The sequence below is a fragment of the Amborella trichopoda genome, chromosome 12 (assembly GCF_054954075.1).
Source record: "Amborella trichopoda isolate Santa Cruz 75 chromosome 12, AtrichopodaSantaCruz75HAP2 v2.0, whole genome shotgun sequence".
Taxonomy (NCBI): Eukaryota; Viridiplantae; Streptophyta; class Magnoliopsida; order Amborellales; family Amborellaceae; genus Amborella; species Amborella trichopoda.
The window spans coordinates 44644151-44671799 of record NC_142347.1 but is presented as its reverse complement, the minus strand read 5'-3'; the positions used below and the strand labels follow the sequence as shown (position 1 = coordinate 44671799).

The window sequence follows — 27649 nt, the reverse complement described above, 5'->3', positions numbered from 1 at the left end:
TTAGAAACCAGCATAAGGAGTTGCAGGATTTCCTGTGAGTCTCCCTAAATGTATAGATCAAAAAAGTTTATACCACAGTATTTCCTTGTTATTCTTTCACCAGGTGAGGCAGTGGCTCCACTATTAAGCCCTCCCCAACAAAAACATTATACCTGTGTCTATACCCCTTCAGTTTCCAATAAATCAACGAATGAACTATACAAGGGCGCAGCCACACAATTTCTCGGGCCATTTTGAGAAGAAAATAACACACTTCCCAACCAACCTTACCATAGATGCTGTTCTGTAAACTCAAAACAAGTTTTACAGGTTGACTCATTCAAAGATCGAAAAAGCATTAACCAAACATCAGGATTCCCCCGAGCTACCACCGTTAAACCCAATGAGGGATGGTATCAATGGCCAACAAGCCACCATGTCAGAAATGGATGAACAAGATTGAGCATCGTTACCCCAAAAGATCCTAGCAGTCTCTTCATATATCACAGCTCCACTTCTTGTAAGTCACCGAAACTTCCACTACTATTAGGAAAGTAGGCAGTATCTACAGCATTCATCAAAGAAGAATTGGAGTGAGAAGATGATAAACTGGGGCCTCCTGCCGAATTTAGTGGCTTGTGTCCGATCATCTGGGGGAAGCCTCCACTCCATGAGGCAGCTCGGGACAGGGAGTTAAGGGACTCCATCTCTTTTCCCAACCCCATTGTTCCTTTACTCGAAATGGAGGTTACATTATCCAAGCTAGCGAATCTTGGCATGGATGATGATGAAGGTATTGGTGGTAGTGATGTATGCATGCCTGATATAGAAGGGTCTTCTCCATTCGTACCGATCATGTTTTCACTTGTAGTTCCTGCATCGTTCTGAATGATACTTTCACTTGGGGTGGCCTGGGTTGGGACAAAGAATTTCGAGGGGGTGCTTGGCTTTTTTGCAATTTGGGCAGCAGGTGATTGGAAAGAAGGGGATTGCGAAGTACCCCCACCTTTGTTGAACGTATCGACATACCTGCCAAATCACCACCAGTCCAACATGTAGTGGACCTCATCATCTAAAACCGTGGCATCATACCATATAACCATGACAAATAACATACTATAGAACATGCAACACTTTGAAGGTTTATGGATCGGAAAAGATACCAAGCAAAAATGAAGAATATCAGATTGGTTGAAACCCAAGATAACATTTGAAGGGTGTTTTCTTTATATATATGGACTGTCAATGATCTAATGGGTTTTTTTAATATTTTAAATTTACTATTTTCAAGATTTTAGGTCTAGGTTTCTTTTTTTTAAGGTTATTTTTGTCCTTTCAGCTGTAGAGATTTCACTAGTAGAATTGGGAGTTTTTGTTTTTTTAAGATGATGGGTAAGGATTTGATTAGGGTGTCTTAAAGAAAAAGTTTGATTTGAGGTTTCTTTTCTTTTATAAATATATAACTATTAGATCAGAAAAAAGAGAGCCAAGAGAATAAGAGTTATTTAAAAGCTTGTCAAGAGATCTTTTTGGGATGAACTCCTTGACCTTGAGAAAGAGTATATTCTCTCACTTTTTATTTTTGTCTTTTATTTTTCTGCCTTGTTATTTTATTTATCCTTGCTCCCTACACCAATTGGTATCAGAGCCAGTGAACCTTGAGATCCACACACCAAGAGTATTTGCATCGAATTGGATCAAATAATTAAGACAGTCAAAGAAGACCTGATAGAACGTACTGGCAAAATAATACAAGATCTACACAGCAGATTGCAACAAGAGGAAAAAGAAGTTGAAAATGTAAATCTAAATGCGAAAGATGTGATAACAACCCAAAAGTACTAGAAATTTTGAAAATCAATTATGAGGAAGAATATATGATTGTTGCAGCATGTAAAATACCACCCTTTGAGATCAAAGGAGAAATCAAGATGAAGTTGGATATTCTAGAGATCCACTAAAAGCTGGATATCAGTTTGATCAATTGTTACATTGAAGAAGACAAGGTATCCAGGCAAATGGTAGCACTCCATGACCAATTATTGAAATGGCGTTTAGAGGATCTGATGAATTCCAAAAGCTTGAGGTCAAGCTTCTCCCAAGCCAAGGAGAATGATGTAATGGATTTACTTAATATTTTTATTTTACTGTTTTCTAAATCGTAGGTTTGAGGGTTTTTTGGGTTTTCTTTACGGTTATTTTTGTCTTTTCAGTTGTAGAGATTTCAAGGATAGAATTGAAAGTTTTTTTTTCAAATATGATTAGGATTTGATTGGGGTGTCTTAGAGAAAAAGTTAGGTTTTAGGTTTGTTTCTTTTATAAATATGTAACTATTAGACCACAAAAAATAGAGTAAAAAAAATAAGAGTTATTTTAAATCTAGTGAAAAGATCTTTTTAGGATGGACTCCTTACAGGCCTTGAGAGAGGGTATATTCTCTCACTTTTTATTTGTCTTTTATTTGTCTGGGTTGTTATTTTCTTTATCCCTACTCCCTATATCAGCCAGCCATTGCGATTTTAAAATGGGAAATTTCAAAAAAACAATAAAGAACTCATAGAATACTGGCATAAATCATAAAGATGCTCCAGAAACCTCAAATCAAAACAGTGCCTCAGGCAGTTAATTTTAGCTGAATTGACCATTCTGCCAAGAGTCTAAGTAAGATGTCATTTCCGAAAAGGCTTTCATATAGGAAAACAATGACTAGTCTCCAAGTCTCTCAGGCCCTCATGATTTGTGCAGGTGTACCCAGGCAATATTTTGACATTTTCCAAAAACACAAGACCAAAAGCATGGATGAACATAAAAAACCAGTAAGACATCTATACCTGGATCGAACGCCCATACGCCCACGAGAAGAGAATTGATTTGTGCTAGGAGGAATTGGAGGCATTCCAGAAGTGTGTCCTGAGGGAATGGGTGATTTGATACCCTGTACGCCATTGGAGGGTGATACCTCCTTGTCGACTGTGCTGTTTGGATTGTAATCAGGCGTGCCATTCTGAAAACTTGCCATGGTTGGTGGAGGTGCCAAGACAGCTTCTGCAGGTGGTGGCTCAGCACCTTCTTCTACCCATCTCTTAAGCTTTTCATCATAATAGAACTTGTTTTTCTCCCCCAGCTTGGCCTAAAAGAAATCACATATAAGTTGGGATTTTCAATTCATCTATAACAGCTAGTCTTCCAAGTGCTAGTAGAACTTGTTGCTCTTCCGTGGTTTGGCCTAAAGGGAATAAGTTGGGTTTGCAGTTAAATCTATACTAACTAGTTCTCCAAGTTAGTAGAACTTGTTTTCTCCCCTAGTTTGGCTTAAAGGAGTCACAGATAACTTGGGCTTGCAGTTAATTCATACTAACTAGTCTTCGAAGTGAGAGGGCACAAAAAGGTCCTCGACAAAATCAAGAGAATTGATCAATTACCTGACGGTTTCTTGAGACCAATCCCACAGCCTTCTGAAGAATGCTTGATCCAAACCGGCCAAAACGATTTCCTCCACCAGAGGCCAATGCTTTGGACTCAGAATGTTTTTGAGAGGCAGCATCTTTCTATAGAAAATCAGTAGAAAGCATCAATAAATTCACAAATGGGATGTATGCAAAAAATTCATCACAAAAGGATGTGAGAGAGAGAAGAGAGAAGAGAGTACAGAATCACATTACGGTGAAGAAATCCCACCTGTATCAAGCTGCTACCAAAATCTGGCTCTGAAATGCTTCTGCTTTGCACTGTAAATTTATTGTTGTCCCCTGTCCATTCACTGATGGGGTCCATTGAAGCCGATGGCATCAGTGATCCACTGCTCATTCTTGAAGAATTGTTAACAACGTTTGAAATCCCTAAATGGTTATCGGGCTCACTGCTAAGTGCATTACCCGGCAGTGGTGGTAAAGGTGGTGGTGGTGCACCGATCATGCGGTGAATGGATCTATCAATAGTGGTAAATAACTTACCCACTAATTTGGCAGGGGCCAAATTGGAGCTGTATCCTCCCTGGATATAATTGAAAAACAAAGGACATGAAGTGGCACTTATATGTATAAATTTTCTTTATATTAGTGGATTGTGCCTAGCTTCATAAGACAAACCTGTTGATGAGTTCGTATACGTTCCTCCAAGGATGATATCATAGACTTCCACAATTCAGCTTCAGGAGCACGAACAGCATTTTTCATTGACTTGGATAAAGCTTGACAGTACCTGATTACTGCATATTAAGTAGGGAAACTGAACGCAGAAATATTTCAGAGGGAGATCAATATACTCACCTCAAAGAGTCTGAAACCTTGCCAACTTCAGCCAGCATGTGTGCATAGATGACCTTATAAGGTTGAAATGGCAGTAAAATATACTGGGCATTGCCTTGCACCTTCGTGTATTCATACACCTCTGTTCTCTGTTGAAAACCCATAAAATTAAAAGCCATATCAGAGTGCAAGATCTTTTGGCACATGTATGGCTATGCAGCTCAGAAAGTAAGATGCATAAGAACCAAAAGAAAAAAATAAAGAAAATAAAGAAAATAAAGGAGGCAAGACCCTAAATAGTTGGTATAAGGAATAGATGATGATGATAGAGGAGGCAAGAATTTAAATAAAATAATCCCAATTGCTAACTGCTGATCCATAACCACAAAAAAAGAAAATAAAATCTCAATCTGCCAAACATCAAATCCTTGTATGAAACCCTATCCATTAAGTACTGATTAAATAGAAAAAAATATGCCCCCATAATCCATATGTAAACCGGTAATAGAATCTAGCGTCTTCCAACAGTGGAATCTGCAACTCCCTCCAATCAAACCCACAAATAGCATTGTCCTAACAAGTAATCATTCCTAACCAACACCGCTGCAATCAACTCTGGGTTCCAGAAGTGATATCCTGTTGATATCAAAATTATGATCAAACATTCCAGATAAAGGTTACCTCCACACCATGTTCCAATAATTGGGCAACCTCAGTGTTCATATACACATCAACTCCAATAATAAATCCTCCATTTATCCACCTTAAACTTTTCTCCGTGTCCAAGAAATGAGGTTCATTGTGCTTCAGTGATCAGTAAATTACGCTCACCATTCTACCTATTCAAAGATATGATTTGATAGTTCTTTCCATAGCCACTAAAACCTACCTAGCAAAGAATTCAGAGAAAGTGACTCCCGTGCAAGAAGGAAACTGGAGACCATGAAGATATAGGTCCCAGTTGAGCTGAGGAGATGCTGACCAGCTGAACAAACAAGTATAATCTCCTCTCACAAACTCACAGTAGAGAAATGATGTTGAGATGCTCAACTGTCTCCTCCTCCTTTACATCAAAATGATATAATAGTTTTAAAGAGCTTACATTACACGCAAGATAGGGCCCATAGTCGTTGGGTTCGGGAGCAGAATCGAGATCAAGAGAAGAGGATCATGAAATGCTAGAAGATCACTATGGTTGGGAGTGTCATCCATACAATCTGTATGCTAGGGATGAAGATCCCCAAATGTTAGAGATCAAGATCCCAACTTTTTGGGGATCTTTATCGTGACCTTTTGGGATATTGATCCCAACCAACCTTCTGGGATATACGATTATATATATACTCTTTAAAATAGGTATCTCTTTATTTATAGCTAGCAAGCAATGCAACGATATTAGAACTATAGTTGTGTTGTTAATTGGCTACAAATATAGAAAATATTACTTTGGTTGTCGTCTTAGCCTTGCGGCTGGGATCGATATCCCTAACAGCAGGAACCTGGATCCCTAACAATTAGGATCGGGATCCCAAAACAAGATCCCTTTCCTGAAGCGCAGGAGCAAGATCCCAGAGCGGGATCACCACCTATTTGGATGATCCCTAGGCACAATTCATGGACAAACAGGAACCAGCCATACATGCCTCCCAATATGGTCTCCACTAAACTGAGAAAAAACCCTTAAATTCCAAACCAAATTCTCCTGTGCACCACCTGTTATGCATTGAAGACCCATCCAACAACCCCTAGAGATCTATGAACTCAAACCTCCTCCAAATCCTCCTAACCTAGGAAACCCCAATGCTTCCCCCACCCCCCACCCCCCACCCCCTTATTCAAAGAACTCGAAGACATGGGTTCCCAACTCACATCAACACTAAGCGACCACAAAAAAGCAGCATCAAGCCTAATTCCCCAGCCTGAAGATCCCCACAAATCCCACTCATATTCCCTCAACCCTAAGCCTCATCCCTATGAGAAACCCTTGCTGAGTCCTCTGAATCGGCCCCAAGATTATGCTATGCATAATGAAGACAAGAAAATTGTATAATAATGATGAGTAGATGTATGACATTCCATAAGCCCAAATTCTGCTAAATTATAATATATGAGAATGCTTTGAAAGGGAACACGACATCCCATTTGGACATAACCAAAATAATTTTGCAGAAAGTAAAGAACATTCATTCTGCTGCTTATTAATTAAAAAGAAGAAAAAATAAAAGATCCGTACCAGTTCTAATCAGCTTCCGAGCAACATAATATTGTAAGAACAAGTCACAAAATCACAAAAATGTAAAAATAATTCTCACAATTCTCAGCATTACCAACTTTCCTAAACTCTTACACAAAGTCAATCCCTATGATCTGAATGGCATGAGCATACAACTGTTTCCATAAGAGTTAATTTTTTAAAGTAACATAAGAATTTATTTGGTTAAGATTTGTTTAGGAACAATAATGTCCCCACCACTGCAGTAGCAATTCATACCTGGTCTAGGACAAGGTTACACCAAAGGAAAGGCATCTCCAAAAATAAAACTCCGAATATCACTCTCTCTCTCTCTCTCTCTCTCTCTCTCTCTCTCTATATATATATATATATATATATATATATATATTGATGAAGTTGACTTCATAAAAAAAAAAGAATATCATACATATGAAAACTATAATCATTCACCTGAATAGCCTCAGGAGAAGCATATGTTCGAGGACATTTCAAGTGGTCTGCACCAATAAGGCATAGTCTTGCAGTGTCAGAGAAAGGCTCTATGTTTAATTCAGCTACCAAATAACAGGCTTGCGCAGCAATAACCTGCTCCAGGATTTATTGGATAAGTCCGACAATAAAAAAAAAGAAAAAAGTAACAGCTTTTACTAAATGAAAAGAGAAGGCACAAATCACAAATGTAACCTCATCCCTCTCTCTCCACAGGCAGTCCCCAAGGTGTACAAGGACAGACTGATCACCCTGTATTCTATTTCCAGCTATGATGGCCACATTCTCTTTCCAATCATCCAACATTCCATTCAATGAGGCCTATAACCATTGAACATGAGTTGTCACTGTCAATAAGATGGCTCAAAATATAAACAAAGTTAACATCCACAAGATATATCAAATCAAAAGTAAAACTAATATAGAGAAACTGGTAAGAAAATCTGACGAAAATAAGAAACCCCAAATCCTCCAGCTTGACATTAAATGGGGCCTAAAACAGCTAAATATGAGTTTGCCATTGTCAAAGACATACTTTAAACCAGCGTTTTAAAAAACGCCGAGTCGAACAGGACTCGCCCGGTTCGACTCGAAAATTGTGAAAAGGGACCGGATCACCCAAAAAATCGGAAATCGTCCGGTTCTAGAGAGAACCAGACGATTCTGTACAGTGAATCGCGATTCACTGTACGGAATCGGCGAGTCCGAACAGTGAATCGGCGATTCCGTACGGTTTTTTTTTTTTTTTTTTTTTTTTTTTTTTTTTTTGTAATCATGATAGATTTTTTTGTAATACTTGATCGATTTTTTTGTAATCCATGATCGAATTGTTTTTGTTTTTTTGTAATCCATGATCGAATTTTTTGGTTTTTTGTAACCCATAATAGAATTTTTTGTAATCCATGATCGAAATGTTTGTTTTCTTTTCTTGTAATCCATGATCGATTTTTTTGTTTTTTTTTTTTTTTTGTAACCCATGATAGAATTTTTTGTAATCCATGATCGAATGTTTTGTAATACATGATCGAAATGTTTGTTTTTTTTTTGCAATCCATGATCGAAATGTTTGTTCTTTTTTTTGTAATCCATGATTGAATTTTTTGTTTTTTGCTTTTTTTGTAACCCATGATAGAGTTTTTTGTAATTCATGATTAAATTTTTTGTAATCCATGATCGAACTATTTTTTTCTTTTTTTGTAATCCAAGATTAAATTTTTTGTTTTTTTTGTTTGTTTTTTTTGTTTGTTTTTTTGTGTAATCCATGATCGAATTTTATGTAATCCATGATCGAATTTTATGTAATCCATGATCGAATTTTATGTAATCCATGATTGAATTTTTTGAAATTTTGTGATTTTTTTTGTTTAATCCATGATCGAATTTTTTTTTGTAATCCATGATAGAATTTTTTGAAAATTTGTGATTTTTTTTTTAATCCATGATCGATTTTTTTGAAAATTTGTTTTTTTTTTTTTTTTAATCCATATTATTCAAAGAGAAAACGAGAGAGATGATGATTCTGAGGCCACCCTATCCCAGCCATATTATTCACATATCGAGTCCCAACAGCAACGGTGTAGGGATGAGCACGAAATACTGTAAATTAAATACTGAATGGCGGTTCATGCAGGAAAAGAACATATCAATATTCGCATATTCATTCAAAAACATGAAAATTCTTAATGGAGTACCCTCATTTTTTATTGAATTCCTAAAAAACAATACTTATAATGAATTTTAATAATTTTTTCGAATTTTTTTTAAGCTTTATTCTGACCGATTCCCGATCCGGATCGCCGATTCGCCGATCCGGATCGGTTTTTTGGAAGCCCGATCCGGGTCACCTATCCGTTTTTTAAACCATTGCTTTAAACATTTCAGTAAGATCCACAAGATTTGTTAGATCAAAACTAAAACTGCAATAGCGATATATTATACAAAAATTGATGAAAAAGCAATATCTAATCATGGGCTTCCACACCCATTAACAAAGCAGAAAGCTCACCTGTAAAGACTGTTGGCGCATATTGGCAGCACCAAGAACGTTTGGCACAATAGGAGTTTCAGCAAAAAAAACACCAGAAGGTTGCCCTGCTAGAAGCAGGCATAGTGTCCTTACAGGTGATCCTGGTACAAACTGACGAAGCGCCATTTGTTTCACAGTATCGGCATAGAACTGTGGTGAACCAATATTCATATATAATTTAGATTCAAGGAATGCAATAATTAAATAGTTTCTAAATTCAAACTGCATAATAAATTCCCATCTTATCATCCCTAAATAGTAACTACAAAGTAATTTACAATCAGAGACTCATATAGAAGAAAATCAATGGACTGAAAGTAAAACATGTACAGACCTCTTCACCAAGCTGTTGAGCAAGAACAAGAGCAGGGCCCCATAACTGACCTTCTTGTCCACATTGAAGAGCTTCCTTTTTTCTACCAGCAATGAGAAGATTTTGCATCTCAATAGCAGTGGCCTAACCCAAATGGAAAAAAATCATTAGATTCAAGACTCTTGAACCGAGAGTATCATGTGTAGAGATCACAGGAAATGAAATTTGCAGAGAGAACGGGTCTACCCGACTTTGTGCCTCTGAAGGCAAGCTTTGCAAACACTGTGTGCAGGCACCATACTCACTCATATGGAGGCCAGTGTTTCTAGTAGAGGCAAAAAGTTTTGTCACAGCTGACTCAGGTCCATCAACTTCCTATAAACAAGTGAAGATGCCCTCACAGTGAATTCAAAATTCAAATGATAAAGAAACAAAAATAGGACAATGTACGCTCGTATTTTTTTTTTGTTTTGGAAGAATAATGGACACTAGTAGATTATTGGCAACAACTTAAGCATAAAATTTTGGAACAGAAAAAGATACAGAATTGGGGCTCATTGCCCACAAACCACAGAACAGATACGCAACAAAAATCCAGTTGACAAATGCAAGTTACATCACAAGCGATGGCCATCCTAAGGAATCTAAGATAGCATCCGATAAAAATCAAGAAAACAATTAGAAATCAATGAACATGCAACTCCTCAAAATTAAAAATCCAATCTAAACTGTATATCCTTCAAAATATAAGAAAATGAATAAGTAATCTAGTACCAACATATATCTCTGTTTTATACACATCGTGAAATAGACATTGAAGTTTTTCATGAATCTACAAGTCATCAGTTCAGGTATCATAAATAGAGTAGTGTCCCTAGCAAATGCTTGCTGACCCTAAATTGATTAATATTACATCTACAACAAATTAAAAAAAATTGCATTATATATTAATTAACAAATTAAATTTACATTACACCCCATCTTTTAAAAGAAAAAAGAAAAAAAAGGGAAAAATTACATTTCACCTCTATATTACAGGATGAAGTTGGATAGCAATCTAAGTATTTCAAGCTATGAACCCTATAATGCAACCTTGAAATAAATATGTGCAGAAAATTTGTGTGGTCAATGAGCCCACCAGGTCCCCCTAATATGCAGAATTCTAGACTGCAGCCAACCTAGCAGGCAAGACGCGACATAAGACAAAGTACTTCAACAGCATTATACTAGATCCAATGTTGAGTAAGGCCGCCCCACCTAGGCCTCAGCAGGCCTCCCTGGGAGGGTGCTAGGCGCACACCTCACATTGCCTTCCCTTACAGGAAAGGGGCATTTATGTCTTTTTCCCCCCCTTGTGTGTCTGTGGGGAGGGGGGGGGGGGGTTAAAGGGTTTTTTTGGCGGGAGTCTTCTAACCCCCACTACACCCCAACCTACACCCAGCAAAATAAATAAATTGTTTTTAGGGTTTTGAAAGCCAAAAAGACCGTATCTTTTTTAACAACAATTTGCGGAGGGGCCCACATGGACAGCCAGGACCCGCCGACTAGATGCTGCCCAGCATTCATTTGAACCTTGCTAGCATCAACGAAATCTCTATCAATGAGCTTCGAAAAGATTCCACAATGTGTTTGAAAATGTAGGTTGCCCCCAGTTAAATGCAGGCCAGTCATGGCTAGCAAAGACGAACCTAGCACACAATGCGTCATGCAGGAGCAAGAACATTTCCACACATCTACCTATTCTATGACAAGCATAACTATAAGTTGCAGAGCCAAGAATGTCCAGTAGTCTTAATTTGATTAACGAAGGCACCCAGTTCCAGATTGTTGCAATACAGTAAAATTAGGAACAAAATGACCATGTCAATTTACTCATTTTTCCTCCTACCAGCTAGCCACCAGAAAATGACCATCAGCAATAACGGAGGTATTCCTCAAACTCTCCAGAAGATGCCATTGAACCATCTTATAAGCTATGCATCAGAAAAAACAAAATCTCCTCTAAGCTGACCAATGTCATTTGCCGCAATAACACCCCCATTTCTTGCCCATTAGTCCCCTTTCTTTATCCATTGTTCGGTTGCAATTGAAAATGAGTCTGCATTTTCTTTTTAAAAGGAAGATAGCCACCACTGGATTTTCACATCATGCATTTAGATCATTTTGGTGGTTGGAGCTAGTTTGGCTGCCTTTTTAACAGTTCATGACATTAACCATCTCAACTTTCAAGCACCACCACCATCCCCATAGCACTACCATGGTAGCACTACCCTTAACCACCGCCAATATCATTCTAAAACCATCACTAACGTTAACCCCGTTGCCAAAGAAAAACCACCACCACCCTAAAATAAAAAAAATAAAAAAACATTACAAAAAAAAAAGGGGGCTGCAAAACCAAAACCAAAACCAACACCAATTTGAAACAAGATTTACGTACCCAAGGGATGAATGCAGAAGCCCAGGAGCAGAACAATATAGCCATAGTCAAGAGAACCAGCAACGTGCAACTCCTTACAAAAAACCGTTCCTGACTCTTTATCCTCACTATAAAAACAATTAATTGCAACAAAATGCCCAAATCCCAAAGTCCTTCAACAAGGCTATGAACTCCTCTACCCAATATCTCTTTGCAAAAAACAACATAAACCACCCTATAAAACCACCAACAAAACAATAAGGTTTGCAAAAGAGCGGTGAGGCTTGAGATCAGGTCAATTATGAAGGTTTCTTAAGATCCTCTTCTGATTTAGGGTTTCTATTCAAAGTTGAAGCGTCCCAATCTCGAGCTTTAGGGCTTGGAACTCATTCCCATTGGGCATCTTCTGAAAGCTCTTTTTTTTTTTTAAGTTGCCTCTTCTCAGAGACATTGGCCGTCTTCTCTGAACCATCCTGCTGTCCTCTATCTAGAAAAGCATTGGTTCGACTGGCAAGGAGAGGACTGGTAATGAGAGAAAACTTGTTTTTGATCATCTGGTGGAGAGAGAGAGAGAGAGAGAGCAGGGGTTGAGCTTGGGGAAGAAAGCGGGGTTGGGGAAGGCGAAACACACACACACACACACACACATAGAGAGAGAGAGAGAGAGAGAGAGAGAGAGAGAGAGAAGTTTCATTAGGTTTGCATTGCGTCCTTGAGTTCAGACGGATGAGCGAGTTCGCAAGTGAAAAAGAAAAAAAAAAAGAAGGGAGGTACCTGTTTTTATCTCACTTTTGGTTTCTATATGCAAATGGATCATCATTTCCAATGGACATTCATGCATCCCCCCCACTTTTTTAGCTTCCCTTTTTACAAATGGACAAAGACCCAACACACCTCAACCATGGTTTGAGGTGGAAATGAGGCGCACCCTTACTAAAGGAACTAGCATGCAACAAGAACCCCAAAAATATGTACTAAGACACAACTGTAACCACATTCATCTGCACTACCCTATGCGTACAGGATCTGGAATTTCTTCTTAAAGCTATTTGCAAGGAGCTAGGTGAAACTACCATGCAGTCCATGTGAGTTGCTCATCCAGCATATAATTCTCGAGAGGTCAAGCACTTTAGTCCTCATTAACTCTGGCCATTTCAAGGGCATTTGGTTGAAAAGAGACAGATTATTCCTAACGGCACATAGGTTAGTGCTATATTGAGGGAATGAATAGGAAATACGGTGATTGAAAACTATGCCTAATGGGACATAAGTTAGTGACATATTGAGGGAATGAATCGTGAGATACAGCAATTGATTGGCCACGCCTTCAAGGAATCCAAGGGGCATAGAGCCAATCAATCAATTACCGAACCTGAGAATAGAGGACGTCAATTAGCAGTAGGGCTGGCAATGGGCCGGGCAGCCCGGCTTGGCCCTATCCTAAAAGACATGGGCCTAGGCCACAATATGTGGCCCAAGCACCCGCCACCACGGCCCAAGGGTAGGGGCCAGGCCTATGGGGACAAGGTCGGGCCAGGGCTGGCCTAGCCCAACCGGGCCCATTACCAACCCTATTTAGCAGGAAGACTCAAAGTTCTCAACCTTGTACCTAGTAGGATAAACCAGTTCTATAGAGAACATATTATAAAAAATGGATCGGATCAGCCAGTTCAATCGGTTTTACCCGGTTAGGTCCTAACAAAAAACAGGAAATGGTGGAAAACAAGCCAAAATCCAGTCTGACTGGTCAGTCCAGTGGGTTCATGCTATTCACATGGAACCGACCAAGGCCTTTTTCCCATTTTTGGTTCCTTTCACCTCCATTTTTAGGCAAAAAACAATTCTTTTTTTGCTGTTTGGCCATCTTTTACGTGCGCTTTTTTTTTTTTTTTAATGTTACCTGGCTAAATAATTTTGACTTGACTTGTCATATTCAAACTTTGATAGCCATACTACTTGGTAGTACAGAACCAAGTATAAATGCCAAAGGGCTGAAACTCCCTCACATAACTGGTGTTGGTCTGTGTGTGTAAATTTCTTATTTTATTCATAAAAGGTCAGTAAAATGGTCTAACCAGTTTGACCACCAGTCTGACCACAAAAGATCAAATTGGACTTTTTTCTGGATCAATACCCAGTCTAGACTTGATAACACCGGGATAAACTATTTGACAGCTACTTCTAAGTCAAACTTTGATGTTTGTTCAGAAGGGAATCCAGACCTGGCGGGAGTGGGAGAATAACTTGAAAAGGTCAAGATAGATTACTGAAATACTTCTGCTAGCACTACGAGCATCGAAAATTCTAGTGTCCAATCGAGGGCCTTAGGGTATTTTCCCAATTCTTCTCAGATCAACTGGCAGTAGAGGGCAACCTTTTTTTTTTTCAGATGGCACTACAAGAGGATGAGTACTGGTGGAGAATAGAAAGCACCATGGAATAGATAATATATAGTCAAATGTTTCTTCCAATGTGATTAAGAAAGAAATGTGGAGGTGAATTCAATGACCTGTAGTGTGGTGTTGGATGAGCAAATCCCATCCATTTAGGGACAATTTCCTTCTTCCTTGAATTCTAATCCCAATACATCTCCATGCCACCATGGGTTGCATCATCAATGCAACTTGAGATATATCTTTCTTGAGCAGTTATGCTTGTTAACAGGTCTTCTTGAATTGAAGGAGAAATGCATTTGTACCGTATCCTCCAATAACCATGCCAACCAAAAGGTTGTCAAAAGATAGGGGCCAAGTACATAGTCTAGCAACATCATAGTATGTACAAAGGTCGAGGAATATTATAAGTATATACCTAAAAGTCCTGACATGGGATAGAATTTCAAATGAATATATTTGCGAAAATTTAGGTGTGGCACCAATAGGCAATAAGATGAGAGCGAGTAGACTTAGGTAAGCTGGCCATGTGTGGCGCAGACCTAGTACAATACCTGTTAAGAGGTGCAAGTTAGTTCAAAGCTCAAAAAAAGTAAAGGGTAGGCCTAAAAAGACATGGCTGGAAGTAGTGAGAAAAGATATGAGGCCTTATGGCCTCATTGAGGGTATGGCCCTTAATAGAGCAAAATAGTGAACCAGGATTCGTGCAGCCGACCCCAACTAGTTGGGAAAAGGCTTTGACGATGATGATGATATTGATGATGATAACCTAAGAGTCCTGAAATTATGTGGTACTTAAATGCTTAGATTCACATTTGTCATTTGGTATAATGAAGTAGCTGCTGGGTTTTTTTAGGAGTTTAGTGAACAACCTCGATTAGAATGACAAATGAGTGTACCACAATCCTCCCACAAACATGCCCACCAAAACATTCCAGAGATGGAGCCAAAGTACATATTCCAGAAATCTGACTAACCAGTGATCAAAATCTTGGACATGGGTCGGACTCACTCACTGGGGCCTGAGCCCGAGTCAGAGGTCCTACTCAACTGAGTCTCACCAATAATCGTCCAAGTCTCACAGTAGGGTCCATGACCTAGTGAGACCAAGGCAAGCCCTGAGGTTTTCGATCTGGTCCTGGCACTCAGCGGTGCCAAGCTCGAAGCAACTCAAGAGAGACCGAGCCTGAGTCACTGAGTTTTAAAATACTGAAACTAACACTAAGCAGCAATATTTGAAAGATATATAGATACGACAAAGAGTGTTGAGCATGATTCGGAATTTTAAGGCCTCAATTCCATCTGCAAGTAATGGGGCAGTTGATGCATTTTTCAAAAGTTCAGCCAAATTTTAAATGATTGCAATCACTAGCAGTCAAAGTCCCAAATGTGAAAAATAAATTAATGATGAAAGAACAGTATGATAGTTTCTTATCACATCTATTTATCAGAAAACATGTGTCTAAATGATTCTAAGGAATACTAAGAAGATTCAGGATGCCTACTAATGTTAGAGCCACTGTTCTATCAAGCATCTTCCACATTACCCTCATTCTGTTCACGCAAGCACAAGCACATATGCAAATGCAGGTGCAGACAAAAGCGACAAGGAATAACAAAACGATCTCTTATAAAATTATAATAATATAGACCGGTCCATGTTATATGTGCACCTTCAAACAGTTGATCCAGATTTCACAATGAAAATGAATATTTGACAAAAGTTCAAACAAAAAAAATGAATATTTGACATTGACATGCTAAAGGATAAGCAAGAGGAGAAAGTAAGGACACATTTTTAAAAGAAATTACAAAACCATTTCACCTGAGTTGCTGAGTCAGCAGCAAAAGGAGACCGCAGCTTTCCATAATGTTGACAACAAATTTTCAACAAGGATAAAAGCAGCCTCAAATGCCCTCCCTCCCTAAAATCAGCCGAGGAAACTGCACAATTTGCAATCCTCTCATCTATCAATTTATACACATCCCTACTAGAAGCACTGCCACCGACAAGTGGGCCGGGGAAAGATTGTTGGCACAAGGCATGGAAGTAACTGCTTGCACCACTCCCATCCTTCATGATGTCATTCTTGTCCACCACAATGTCCATCAAATTAATAATTGAAATGGAGCCTCCCGCTGGGTCCTTTCACGTAAGAAACATGTTTTTTCAGTCTATTAGTAGTAGACATACCATAAATAAGCATGAACCTAAAATTGTGCGGTAGGAAGTAACTAAGAATTGCTCAATCCAATATAACATCTGATTTTCCATCAACAGAGTATGGTATTACTTGTCTAGAAAGAAAAATAGCAGAGTGTTTCAGTACACTTGTTAGTTTAAGAAAAAATAAAATGGAGCTTGAACAACTCACCTGACTTCCAATGGCAGCACTAGAACTGAAAGAATTATTTGGCTTCATAACCACAAGCTTTCCTCCAAAAGCAAAAGTAACCAAAGCATGATGAGGGCGTCCTGTGGTTGTTCTTCCTCCTGCCATACCATATGAGAATTGTGTATAATTTGAACTCACATTAGGAATCGATGGAGGAGAATAATCCACTGCTTTCTGATTTCCATAGAAATCACTGCTGACTTGTGTTTGCAACTGCTGATCTGCCATCATATTCTCAAACTGATAAGCAGTCTCTGCAGTGACAAAGTTTTGTGACTTTGCATTGGTGTGACTGTAATTTGCGGGAACATAAGAAGGCACCGTTGCTGTGTTCCCAAAACCCATTTGTTGTTCTCCATGACTTCTATCATGCCATGCTGAATTATACAAATTACTTTGACCAAGGTATTGGGAATCCCCACATTGGCCTGTAGAAGTCTGGCCAGGATACGACACATTCTGCTGTGGAAAACTGGTATGGACCTGGTCTTTAGCATGAGAATGACTACTCAAATATCCAGTCCATCCATCAGTTTGACCATGTTCACTAATAACAGGAGCTTCAGTGGCAATGGCATTAATCAATGAAACATTTGCATCCTGGGCTTGCTGGTTTCCAGATTTTGGGTCTATTTGTGTTGTATCAGATTGAGTTGTCTGAACATACGAATCCAAACTGCGCCATTCGTTGGTAAGCATGTCAAAGTACCAGCCGGGACATTGGGGGTCAAAATACATATGATTCGGGTAACCTGAATCACCTTGAGAAGGATTGTTGGTTCCCACAACTGATTCAGATGACTGATTCAACAAAGGCATCCCTGAACTATTCATAGATCCCTGGTTAGATATGCTAGCACCATCACCAGCGCTTGGATACCCCTGCCTGATACAGCTTTCTTGGTTAAGTGTTTTGGCTGCAATAACAGGAGCCTCGGTGGCAATGGGATTAATCAATGAACCCTTTGCATCCTGGGCTTGCTGGTTTCCAGATTTTGGGTCTCCTTGTGTCGTATCAGATTGAGTTGTCTGAACATACGAATCCAAACTGCGCCATTCATTGGCAAGCATATCAAAGTACCAGCCAGGACATTGGGGGTCAAAATACATATGACTCGGGTAACCCGAACCACCTTGTGAAGGATTGTTGGTTCCCACAACTGATTCAGATGATTGATTCGAGAAAGATGTCACTGAACTATTCATAGATCCCTGGTTAGATATGCTAGCACCATCACCGGTGCTTGGATACACCTGCCCGATACAGCCTTCTTGGTTAAGTGTTTTGGCTGCAAAAGAACTTGACGCCGACTCATCGTGGCTGTCCACCTGATACCACATCTTGTTTGTCCAGTCATACTTCCAACCAGGGTAAAGACTTTCGTAGTGTTGAATACTGTACACATCTTGCCACCCATCAGTTGTATTACTAGTATTTACACCATAGGATTGATCGTTGCTATTGCCAGAGGAATTCCATCCATCTTCCTCTGTTTTAGTTCCTTCTTGTCGCAATTCAGTTGAGGAGACAAAAGTAACCGGATTGTTTCTATAGAAAGAAGATTGGGCCTTGCTCATTGACGCAGGATCATCTTGATATGTAGTGGAACTAAACGTAGTAACAGGGGCCTGATTCCTATTAAGGGTAGGGTCATTTTTGGGTTCAAAGTATGCTGGTATATTGCTATTTCCTGAACCTCCATTAGGATCAGCTAAATCACCTTCCAATTCACTGTAGAAGTCAGAGTAGGAACCAAACCCACCAGCATCAGTCTGAGTAGACACAGCATAAAAACTACTCCACTGTACCTCCTTCACACATGTCTGGGTAACATCACTCCCTCTTCTAGATTCTGACTTATTATGATCAACCCCACCAATGGTCTCACGCCTTGAATATGGTGTGGCATTGGGATCAAGGCCACCATTAACTTCAAAGCCTAAATGGGGTGCGACCTTAGGAATAGCGCTACCATTAATGTCAAACCCCAATAAGGGTGTGACTGAATCGCTTCTTTCCACAACTGTGTTGAAGACAAATGAATCAAAGGATCTCAAAGAGACGCTTTCCTCAGCAACCAATACATCCTTTACAGGGTCATCTGGTGCTTTATCAACACAGTCTCTTAAGTCTTCGTGGGTTTCTCCACTAGTTCCCATATCCTCAAGACTTAACTTTGAGAATGCTTTGTCGGGTAGCTCACTTTCGGTATCATTAGCATCAAGAACTTCTGTCATATCCTGACTAGAACCAACTAAAATAGTTTTCTTAAAAGACGAACTGGTTATTCCATCATCATCATCATTGACAAGTTTGTCAAAGAAATCCTCGTCTGTTTGATCCTCCACTTCAAATGGAGGAGATGCCATAGGGAATGCAGGTGAGCTTTCTATCTACTCCTAGACCTTACTCTCTTTGGCCAGATATTTCAATATCTCACACTGTGATTCACTAAAATTCGAAGCAAAATCAACACAAACACCACCATATTTCACTAATTTTCCTAGCAAACCATACCTGTCATTATACACAACACCTGAAATATTCAACTGAATACATTCACAAATTGGAAGGTAATAATAAAATTCTAGATTGGGACTTGAATAAAGCAGAGAAATAAAACTAATAAACAAACAATGACTAAATTAGTACCAATTTTACTTAAAGTTGGGTCAATTTCAGACAATTCAAACATTAAAAAAAATTCAGAATATTCAAACAAATTTTCGGGGGTAAAGTAAACAAATTTCAAACATTATGTCTACTCCAGATTGGGTGTTTACAAAATCAAAGACAAGAGCACAGATTGAAATAATTGATTGCATTAGTATTTGATGCCAACTAAATTTTGATCTATTTTAGAAGAATCAAACATTAGGTCTGCTCAAAAAAAAGTAAAATATATATATAATAACATAAAACAAAAACAAAATAAAAACCCATACAAAATTTTACCCAAACAAGCATCCAATTCTGAGCAAAATTCGGTCAATCTCTGGAGCTTGAAACATTTCATATCGACAAAAAAATGGCAGAATGAATTCTTTCGTACCCTAAGCATCCACATATAAAAAAAATTGGAGAAAAAAACCAAACAAATAAGCAATTCGAACCAAAATTGGGTGTTTCCAAGAAGTTCATTAAACCAGGTTGGAAACAAACTTTGCAATCAGATATTTCCCCAAAAAAATCGAAGCTCTAACAGCAGGAAAGCATGCGCAGATTGCCCTACAATCAACACTATTAGAGAGGAAATAACAAGGGGAAGATGGATCAGATAATAACTTACGTGTTTAGGATAAGGAATTGCAGAAATTGGGGTTTCGAAGAACCACAAGTGCAGAGAACTATAGCACAAACCCTAGAAATCGCAGATACTTCCTGGTCTCCCTTCTCTGTGAATGCTTGTGTATCTCCTTCTCTTTCGTTTTTTTATTTTTGAGATATTAATACTTCCACAGTCGTTTTTGTTTGGGTGTAAATATCAAAGGAGCGGCTAATTAAGTTTCTGACAAATTTAGGAAGAAGACAAAAAACCGCTACTCATTTTGTTTAATGACAAAATCATCCTTATCACTGTGTTTTTTGTTAGGGAGGAATTCACATGAGGTTACGTTAAATTGGTTCTAGATCGGACTGGAGCAGTGACAGGTGATTGGATTAAGCAATGTCTTGGATCAGATTTTGGTTCTAGATCGGACTGGAGCAGTGACAGGTGATTGGCTTAAGCAATGTCTTGTTAGTTGGATCAGATTTTGGAAAAAAAAAAAAAGAAAGAAAAGAAGAAAGAAGAAGGTGTAGTTTGTGTAAGTTGTAATATTAAACAATCAAAGTAAGGTGTACCTCCAAACTTATTCATGAGATGCAATTTTGATATTAAAAATTTATAGGATGGTGCGAGAATTAGTTTTTATCTTAGTTATAAAAATTTAAATTTCAAAAATGATTCAAATGAAATAGATCTAATCAAACATGAAAATCTTGAAAATAGACGGTCCGAATAATATGTTACAAGATATATTGTTTTTAATGGTCAAACTGGCATAATCAATTAGCCAATAATGTACCACTATTTTGCAAGATGTGCCACTAATGTACTTGCAAATGAATCAATTAGTGGTCAAATTGGTAGAATCAGCCAATTGGGTCTAGTCGTGAAATATATGTTATTCAGTGTTTAAAAAGTTCGACTGGTGAGTCAAATTGGTCATCCATCGGTCTCGAGTTGAATCGATTGAATTGTAGCTAGCTAACTCAACCAGCTTAAAAAAAAAAACAAAAAAAAGTAAAATCATCTATCCAAAATCAAATACTTGATTTCATCTTATAATAACTCAAAATAAAAATAAAAAAATTTTAAATAAGAAACACGGTGGCAAAAAAATAACAGAAAAACAAAAAAATCGTCATAGGGATTTTTTATGTCAATTTTAAAAAGTTTGTTAAGACTTTCTAGAACAATGTCATCGGAATACTATGGAACAAATTTCCACATATTTGGTAAAACAATAATAGAGAAATATAATATTTTCATTTTGTAGTTAAAAAAGAAAATAAAAATTGGACTCTCGGTTTTTTTGCATTTTACTTTCCGATTCAATGAATTGTTATAAGTGTATGTTACATGATTCCCAGGTGATTTAAAAATTTCTAAATTGTTTCATTGAGAATGGACGGAGATTGAAGAGTAGTTGATCGATTATAGGGTTGAACAATAACAAGACTTTATTGAAAGACTCTCGCCAAAAGTGATAACTAATCCAAATAGACTTGATTTGGATTTAAAGCACGGCTAACAACAACTGATCAGTGCTGAAACGAACCAAACTGCGAGGTAAAATAGATGGGATCAATTATTTGATCCAAAAAGTGTCGTCCTTAAGTTTTACTATTTTCTTGTTGGAAAAGTTTGCTCGAGTCCAAGCAAGAACGGGTCTAGTGCACTGCTGGTCTTGGGCTAACTCCGACAACTCCAAGTCGACTCTACAAGTTTTATGTACGGATCGGGTTTTTTATCGCTATAACGGTATGGCCCAAAAATAAATCATTATTATCCGGAAAGACGCATTCACTATTTTTTGAATTTTTTTTTGTTAAATTCGCCCTGGTCCAGCAGCTTTATTTGTTTCCTCTTAATAACCCTTCAAGCAAGCGGTCAGTGAAATCATTTCCGGTTGCATTGATGCTCAGTAAGCCAACAACTGTGTCAAGGCCCAACGGCAAGCCGCCGGAAAATAAATTATGGCTGAGGTCGAGGTCTTTTCCGATTCATCTATGTCAACGCTTTATCTGGCTCCTCTCAATTTTCCACCTCTTCGGTAATGCGTTGAACAAGGGAGGATGCCAAAGAGATTCAAGAGAGAGACGAGGAGGTGATAGGTTTGTCATATCTTATACTGCTCACGCTTAACCTTATACTGGATTCACATGTATTCAAGTATATCTTTAATGGTGAGGCATACGTGAAGCATATGTTTTATCTTATTCACATGTTTTCAAAACAATAAACCTCTATTGATATTATTGCAGTGAATTTAAGTGAAAATCACTTATTGTCACTGATATCATGTATTGTTTCATGGATTGATGAGCGCATATTGTTTAGTTACATGCATTTTGATAAACATGTATTGTTTAAAGGATTAGCATATATATTTGTGTTTAAGAGATTGTTTGGAATTACAAAGTGATATGGAATGATAGATATTTTAGATTTCATATGGTAAAATTTTGTGTCACATAGATATAATCGCCTTTGTGAATACAATAAACGGTCGAATTTTTTTTTTTAAAGATCAGTGGCTACAAAAATTTGTTTGCTAATTTGTTGCCTTATATATTGTTGATATTTCTATTACAAAGGACATCAGACGAATCGGTGTTTGTACCAGAAATCTTTTTTGTAATCCATTTCTGGGTCTATTCATGAGATAGTGCCAAGATACTTTGATATGTTTTTGCAGATCGGATGATTCGTATACATTTTGATAATTAATTGAATCGACTAATTAGTCAAAAGATCAATGAAATTCTATCATCTCTGTGAATAAAATAATCCATACGGTTGAATTTTCTTTTTAAATATCAGTAGCTACAAATTTTTTTTTGCTATTTTGTTGAGTCAAAAGATCAATGAAATTCTATTGCCTCTGTGAATAAAATAATCCATACGGTTGAATTTTCTTTTTAAGTATCAGTTGCTACAATTATTATTTTTTTGTTATTTTGTTGCCTGATATATTATTGATATTTCTATTATAAAATTAAAAATAAAAATAAATAAATAAATAAAAAGAAGAAAAAACGAAGGTCGCCCAAAAGAAGCCCTATCTCATCTTCACATGATGCTTTCAAGTTTCAAAACAGCATGCAAGGGACCGGAATTGAGGCATTAACCTCTTGTAAAAACATCTCCACATCTTACCAACATGATATTTTATTATTGTATTATTTAGGCATTTTATTATATATAAACTTATTTATTGCCCCTTTTTTTTTATTGTTGATATTTGAATGCAATTAATGTACTTACTTTGGAGTCATATAGAAATTGATATTTGATATTTGCTCTTTTATTATAAGGGCTCACACACTTTGATATTGCTCTTGCACCCTTGATAAATAATATAAAGGGAAATTTTTTTTATATTACAATTGACAATTATACTGCTTGGTTATAGTTTTGGACAATGCCTATTTCATAATTTTTTTTAAGGCATCAATTAATAATTAACATTATTTATGAAATAATTGTAGCTCTCTTTATAGAAGTATTAACCACATATTAATTTTGGTGCCTTGTTTAGCTTCTTTAGAACTTAGAAAGAATTATTTTGCTCACACAAATCTTAACAAATGACCAGTAGAATTGTAATGGCTGAACTTTCTGAAGTTGAAAAATTGAATGGAAATAATTTTGGGATGTGGAAGAGGAAGATGAAACATCTTCTTATCCATGATAGAATAATATATGTACTAAGAGAAGATCCACGAAGTTGGTGATAAACCAACTGAAGAACAAAGAAAAATGCTAGAAATTTTATTTGAAGATGACCTCATAGCAAAAACATCTATGTTATCTTTTGTGCAAGATGACCTTATTAAGGCTTTCGAGCATCATGAAACATCTAAGAAAATGCTAGAGGAAATAAAAACTAAATATGACTCAACCTCTGAAACACACATCCAATTGATATTAGAGCAATATAATTCATTTAAGATGAAGGAATGTAATAATGTAGTGGAACATATTAACAAGATGCTCGTTATGGCTAAGGACTTCGCCATTGCTGGGAATAAAGTCCCCAAGCAGATGCAAGTTTCTACTATTTTAAACAGTCTTCCACCTTCATGGAGGATGGTAACAATTACACTTATGTTGAATATAAAATCTCTTATATTAGGAGACCTACCTATGCAACTAGCCTTAAAGCAAGAGCGTATTAACAAAGATAAAAGGAGTGAACGAACAAAGATAAAAGGAGTGAACTCATGCTTACTCAATGTCCTCCAAATTTAGCCAATCTAAGCCATATAATTAGAAATTTCAAGGGAAGTTTAATAAGATGAACAATAGGTTCAAAAACAGAGGAACTAAGCCCTGCAACCAATAATCTAAACAAGGATTGTCAAAATGCTTCCTATGTGGTCAGTTATGACACTTCAAGAACCGCTACCCACTAAATAGAAACTCGCAAAACCCAAAGAATAGCGGGAATGAAAGTAAGAGGTGTGAAGTTGTTTGTGTGGTCTTTGAGTGCCTGATGGCAGACCACGATATCAAATGATGGTGGGTGGCCTTAGACGCTAATCGGCATATCGCAAGCTTAATAGGCCTTTTCACGGACTTTCAAGGTATAAAAGCTGGGGAGAAACGCATCTACATAGGGAACAACACATATTCTGATGTATTAGATGTAGGAACTTGTAAGTTGCATGTAGGGACAATTGACATTGTATTAACTGATGTATATTTTGTCTCTTATATGATACGAAATATTGTATATGTCCCTTTGCTCATTAGAAATGACTTTGAAGTCCACTTTCGATCATTGAAAGTATCAATCGGAAAGCGTGGACAAATTTATGCTTTGTGACACTTAGTTGATGACCACAACATGTTTCTACTTCATGTAAAGGAGAAAGCTGATAATAAAATTTCATCTTATTATGGTTATATTGATTGTGTAATGGTTGTTGATGCATATACTTGACAACTTAGGCTTTGTCAAATAGGAAAAGACAAAATAAATAGATTAATAAAGAAATGTCTTATTCCAAATCTAAATAATGTCGAATTTTCAACATGTCTACACTGTTTGTCAAGAAAAATGACTAGGAAATCATTCAATAAAGGGGAGAGAGTTAATGAATTATTGAATGTGGTCCACTCAGATATTTAAAGGCCCCTCAATATTAAAACTCATAGAGGGATGTCATACTTCATCACTTTTATTCATAATTTTTCTAGATTTGGATATGTTTATCTAATCCACCATAAATTAGAAGCTTTAGAAAAATTTAAAATATATAAAAAGGAAGTAAAAAACTAATTGGGTAGGAACATCAAAGTTTGTAGAACTGATAGAGGAGGTGAATACACATCTGAAGCTTTCAATACTTATTGTCAAGAATATGATATTAAAAGACATACCATTATGCATTATACGCCACAGTAAAATAGAATACTTGAAAGGCATAATAGAACCCTCTTAGAGATGACTAGATATATGATGACTCATGCTAATCTACCCAAGACTTTTTGGGGAGAAGCATAAGCACATCAATTTATATTCTTAACAAGGTTCCAACTAAGGCAATAGATTCTACCCCATATGAATTGTGGACTGATAGAAAACTTGATTTATCTAACTTAAAGAAGTGGGGGTCGACTGCGCATGTCCTAATTCCATATCAGCAAAGACATAAGTTAGAAAGAAAAACTCTAGTTTGCAATTTTATAGGATACCTTGAAGGATCAAAGGGATATCGATTTTATCATAAAGACAAGGGACTCATTGAAAGCAGAGATGCTGAGTTCCTAGAAGATTTTATTGAAGAAAACCTACCTGTAGTGGATAATGACAATTCACTTAATATCATAGATGATTTAGAACCACTACCTATAGTGAATATGGATAGCTACGATCAACATGATAATGTTGAAGTACTCACACACTTAATGTTAAGTGGTCAAAAGAGGTCTAGAGCTCCTCCATCAAACCATGATGATTTCTATATCTATATGAGTGAGGAGATAGACAACATTATTGATCTAGATTAAATCCATTACCCTTTTGACTTCCATAATGCTATGAAGTCACAAAAATCTCAAGAATGGTTTAATGCCATAAGAGAAAAATGGGATTCTATTGAGAAAAATAAAGTTTGGGATTTATGTATCTTACTATCTGATAGGAAACCTATAGGTTCTAAATAGGTACTTAAAAAGAAATTAAAATCTGATGGATCACTTAATAAATTTAAAGCTAGGTTAGTAGCAAAGAGTTTTACCCAAAGAAAGGGAGTCGATTATATCGACACTTATTCTCCAGTTGCAACGTTTATATCCATTATAATAATTTTAGTAATCGTAGCATATTATAACCCAGAACTTTACCAAATGGATATAAAGATTGCATTCCTAAATGGTGAACTAAAGGAAATCATCTACATGAAGCAACCTTAGGGTTTCATAATTAAAGGCCAAGAAAATAAAATATACAAATTAGATAACTCTTTATATGGTTTAAAATAATCTTCAAAACAATGTTATCTAACATTTCATGATGCCATCTTATAGATGGGATATGAAGTGAATAGATTGGACTATTGTGTATATGTCTTGAAGAGTGGGAGTAAATTCACAATACTCTCATTATATGTAAATGATATTCTAATAGCGGGAAATGACTTAGAAATGATTGACAAGACTAACTCGTGGCTTTCTTCTCAGTTTAAGATGAAGGATATGAGATAAACATCTTTTGTCCTAGGCATAAAAATAACTAGAGATAGAAATAAAAAATATTGTGCTTGAGCCAAAAGAGATATCTTGATTCTGTTCTTAAAAGATTTAAAATGAAAAATTGTAAGCCATTGTCTACTTTTGTTAAAAAGGCAGCAAAGTTGTCTAGGAAGGATTGTCCAGTAGAAGGACAAGAAAAGCCTAACATTTCCTATGCGCAAGCTATTGGTAGCTTGGTATATACTGTAAGATGTACAAGACCATATTTGAGTTATGTCATAGGACTTGTTAGTAGATATCAAAATAATCCAGGCATAGCTCATTGGAAAGCAGTAAAATGAATTTTAAAGTACATTAAAGGAATAAAGCATTCAAAGTTGTGCTTTCAAGTAGATAAGCTTGAAGCTATATGATATTCTAATGCAGATTTTGCTAGGGATAAGGACGATAGTAAATCCAGCTCAGGACATATTTTCCACTTTCGAGGGGCTGTTGTTTCCTGGTCTAACAAGAAACAAGGGTGTGTAGTTAAGTTGTCACACCCCAAGTTTACTAGCATTCCTGAGGTGAGACATACTATTATTATACTATTTATATATAGAACAAATTTAAAATTTCTACTAGTATATTCGCACTAAAACATATTTTTCCATTTCTTTTAATCTGTACAAAGTCTGCCCACAACTGATATTAACATAAAGGGCTATATAAATATATATCTTTTGATAGAACAAAATTACAATGGTGCATTTGACCAAAGTTACAAGGGGAATGTCAATCATGCCTACAAATTCTTCAAAGATGGTCTTGCTGCATTCGAACTATGAGACTGTAATTACCATGAAAAATATTTACCATAATTTGGTGAGTTTGACTGCTCAATAAGTGATCATCATCCTAAAAATAATCAAGGTTGGAAGATATAAACATTTTCTGAAGAACGTATGGAAAAAAAAACAACCTGAGGAAGAATTTCGAGCAAAAGCATTTATAGATAACAATTGCACTTTAACAAATCCACAGTTAAACATAATCCAAATGATTGAAATGTATATAAACATTTTAACAAAGATACATAATTCAAAGGATTTCACAAAAGACCCTACTGGCGTCCCAAGTAGGTCACCTATATACCCAACAAGAGTCCTGATGGGTCCAAACAATCCCTGCATGTCCAAACATACAT

The 27649-nt window shown here is 36.9% G+C and overlaps 1 protein-coding gene across 7 annotated transcripts; it reads right to left on the bottom strand.

Annotated features, from left to right (window-relative positions):
- On the bottom strand, positions 1 to 19969 carry LOC18435385 (protein transport protein SEC16A homolog). Of its 7 annotated transcripts, none has more exons than XR_016045970.1 (14): positions 19786 to 19956; positions 16475 to 19013; positions 15925 to 16245; positions 9534 to 9662; positions 9309 to 9431; positions 8954 to 9124; positions 7144 to 7269; positions 6910 to 7044; positions 4248 to 4375; positions 4068 to 4186; positions 3658 to 3972; positions 3402 to 3527; positions 2811 to 3109; positions 1 to 1008 (listed from the first exon to the last, which is right to left on the bottom strand). XR_016045970.1 is itself a non-coding variant. In XM_088853896.1 (14 exons), the coding sequence occupies exons 2-14, from the start codon at positions 18863 to 18865 to the stop codon at positions 483 to 485; spliced, it is 4902 nt and encodes a 1633-aa protein (XP_088710022.1). In that variant the 5' UTR covers positions 18866 to 19045; positions 19786 to 19969; the 3' UTR covers positions 1 to 482. The 7 variants fall into 7 exon arrangements, 4 of the variants coding, with proteins under 4 accessions (XP_088710022.1, XP_088710020.1, XP_088710021.1 ...); XR_016045971.1 differs by having other exon boundaries at positions 3402 to 3523; XR_016045969.1 differs by having other exon boundaries at positions 3402 to 3523; positions 4068 to 4179.
- Positions 19970 to 27649: the final 7680 nt, after the last annotated feature.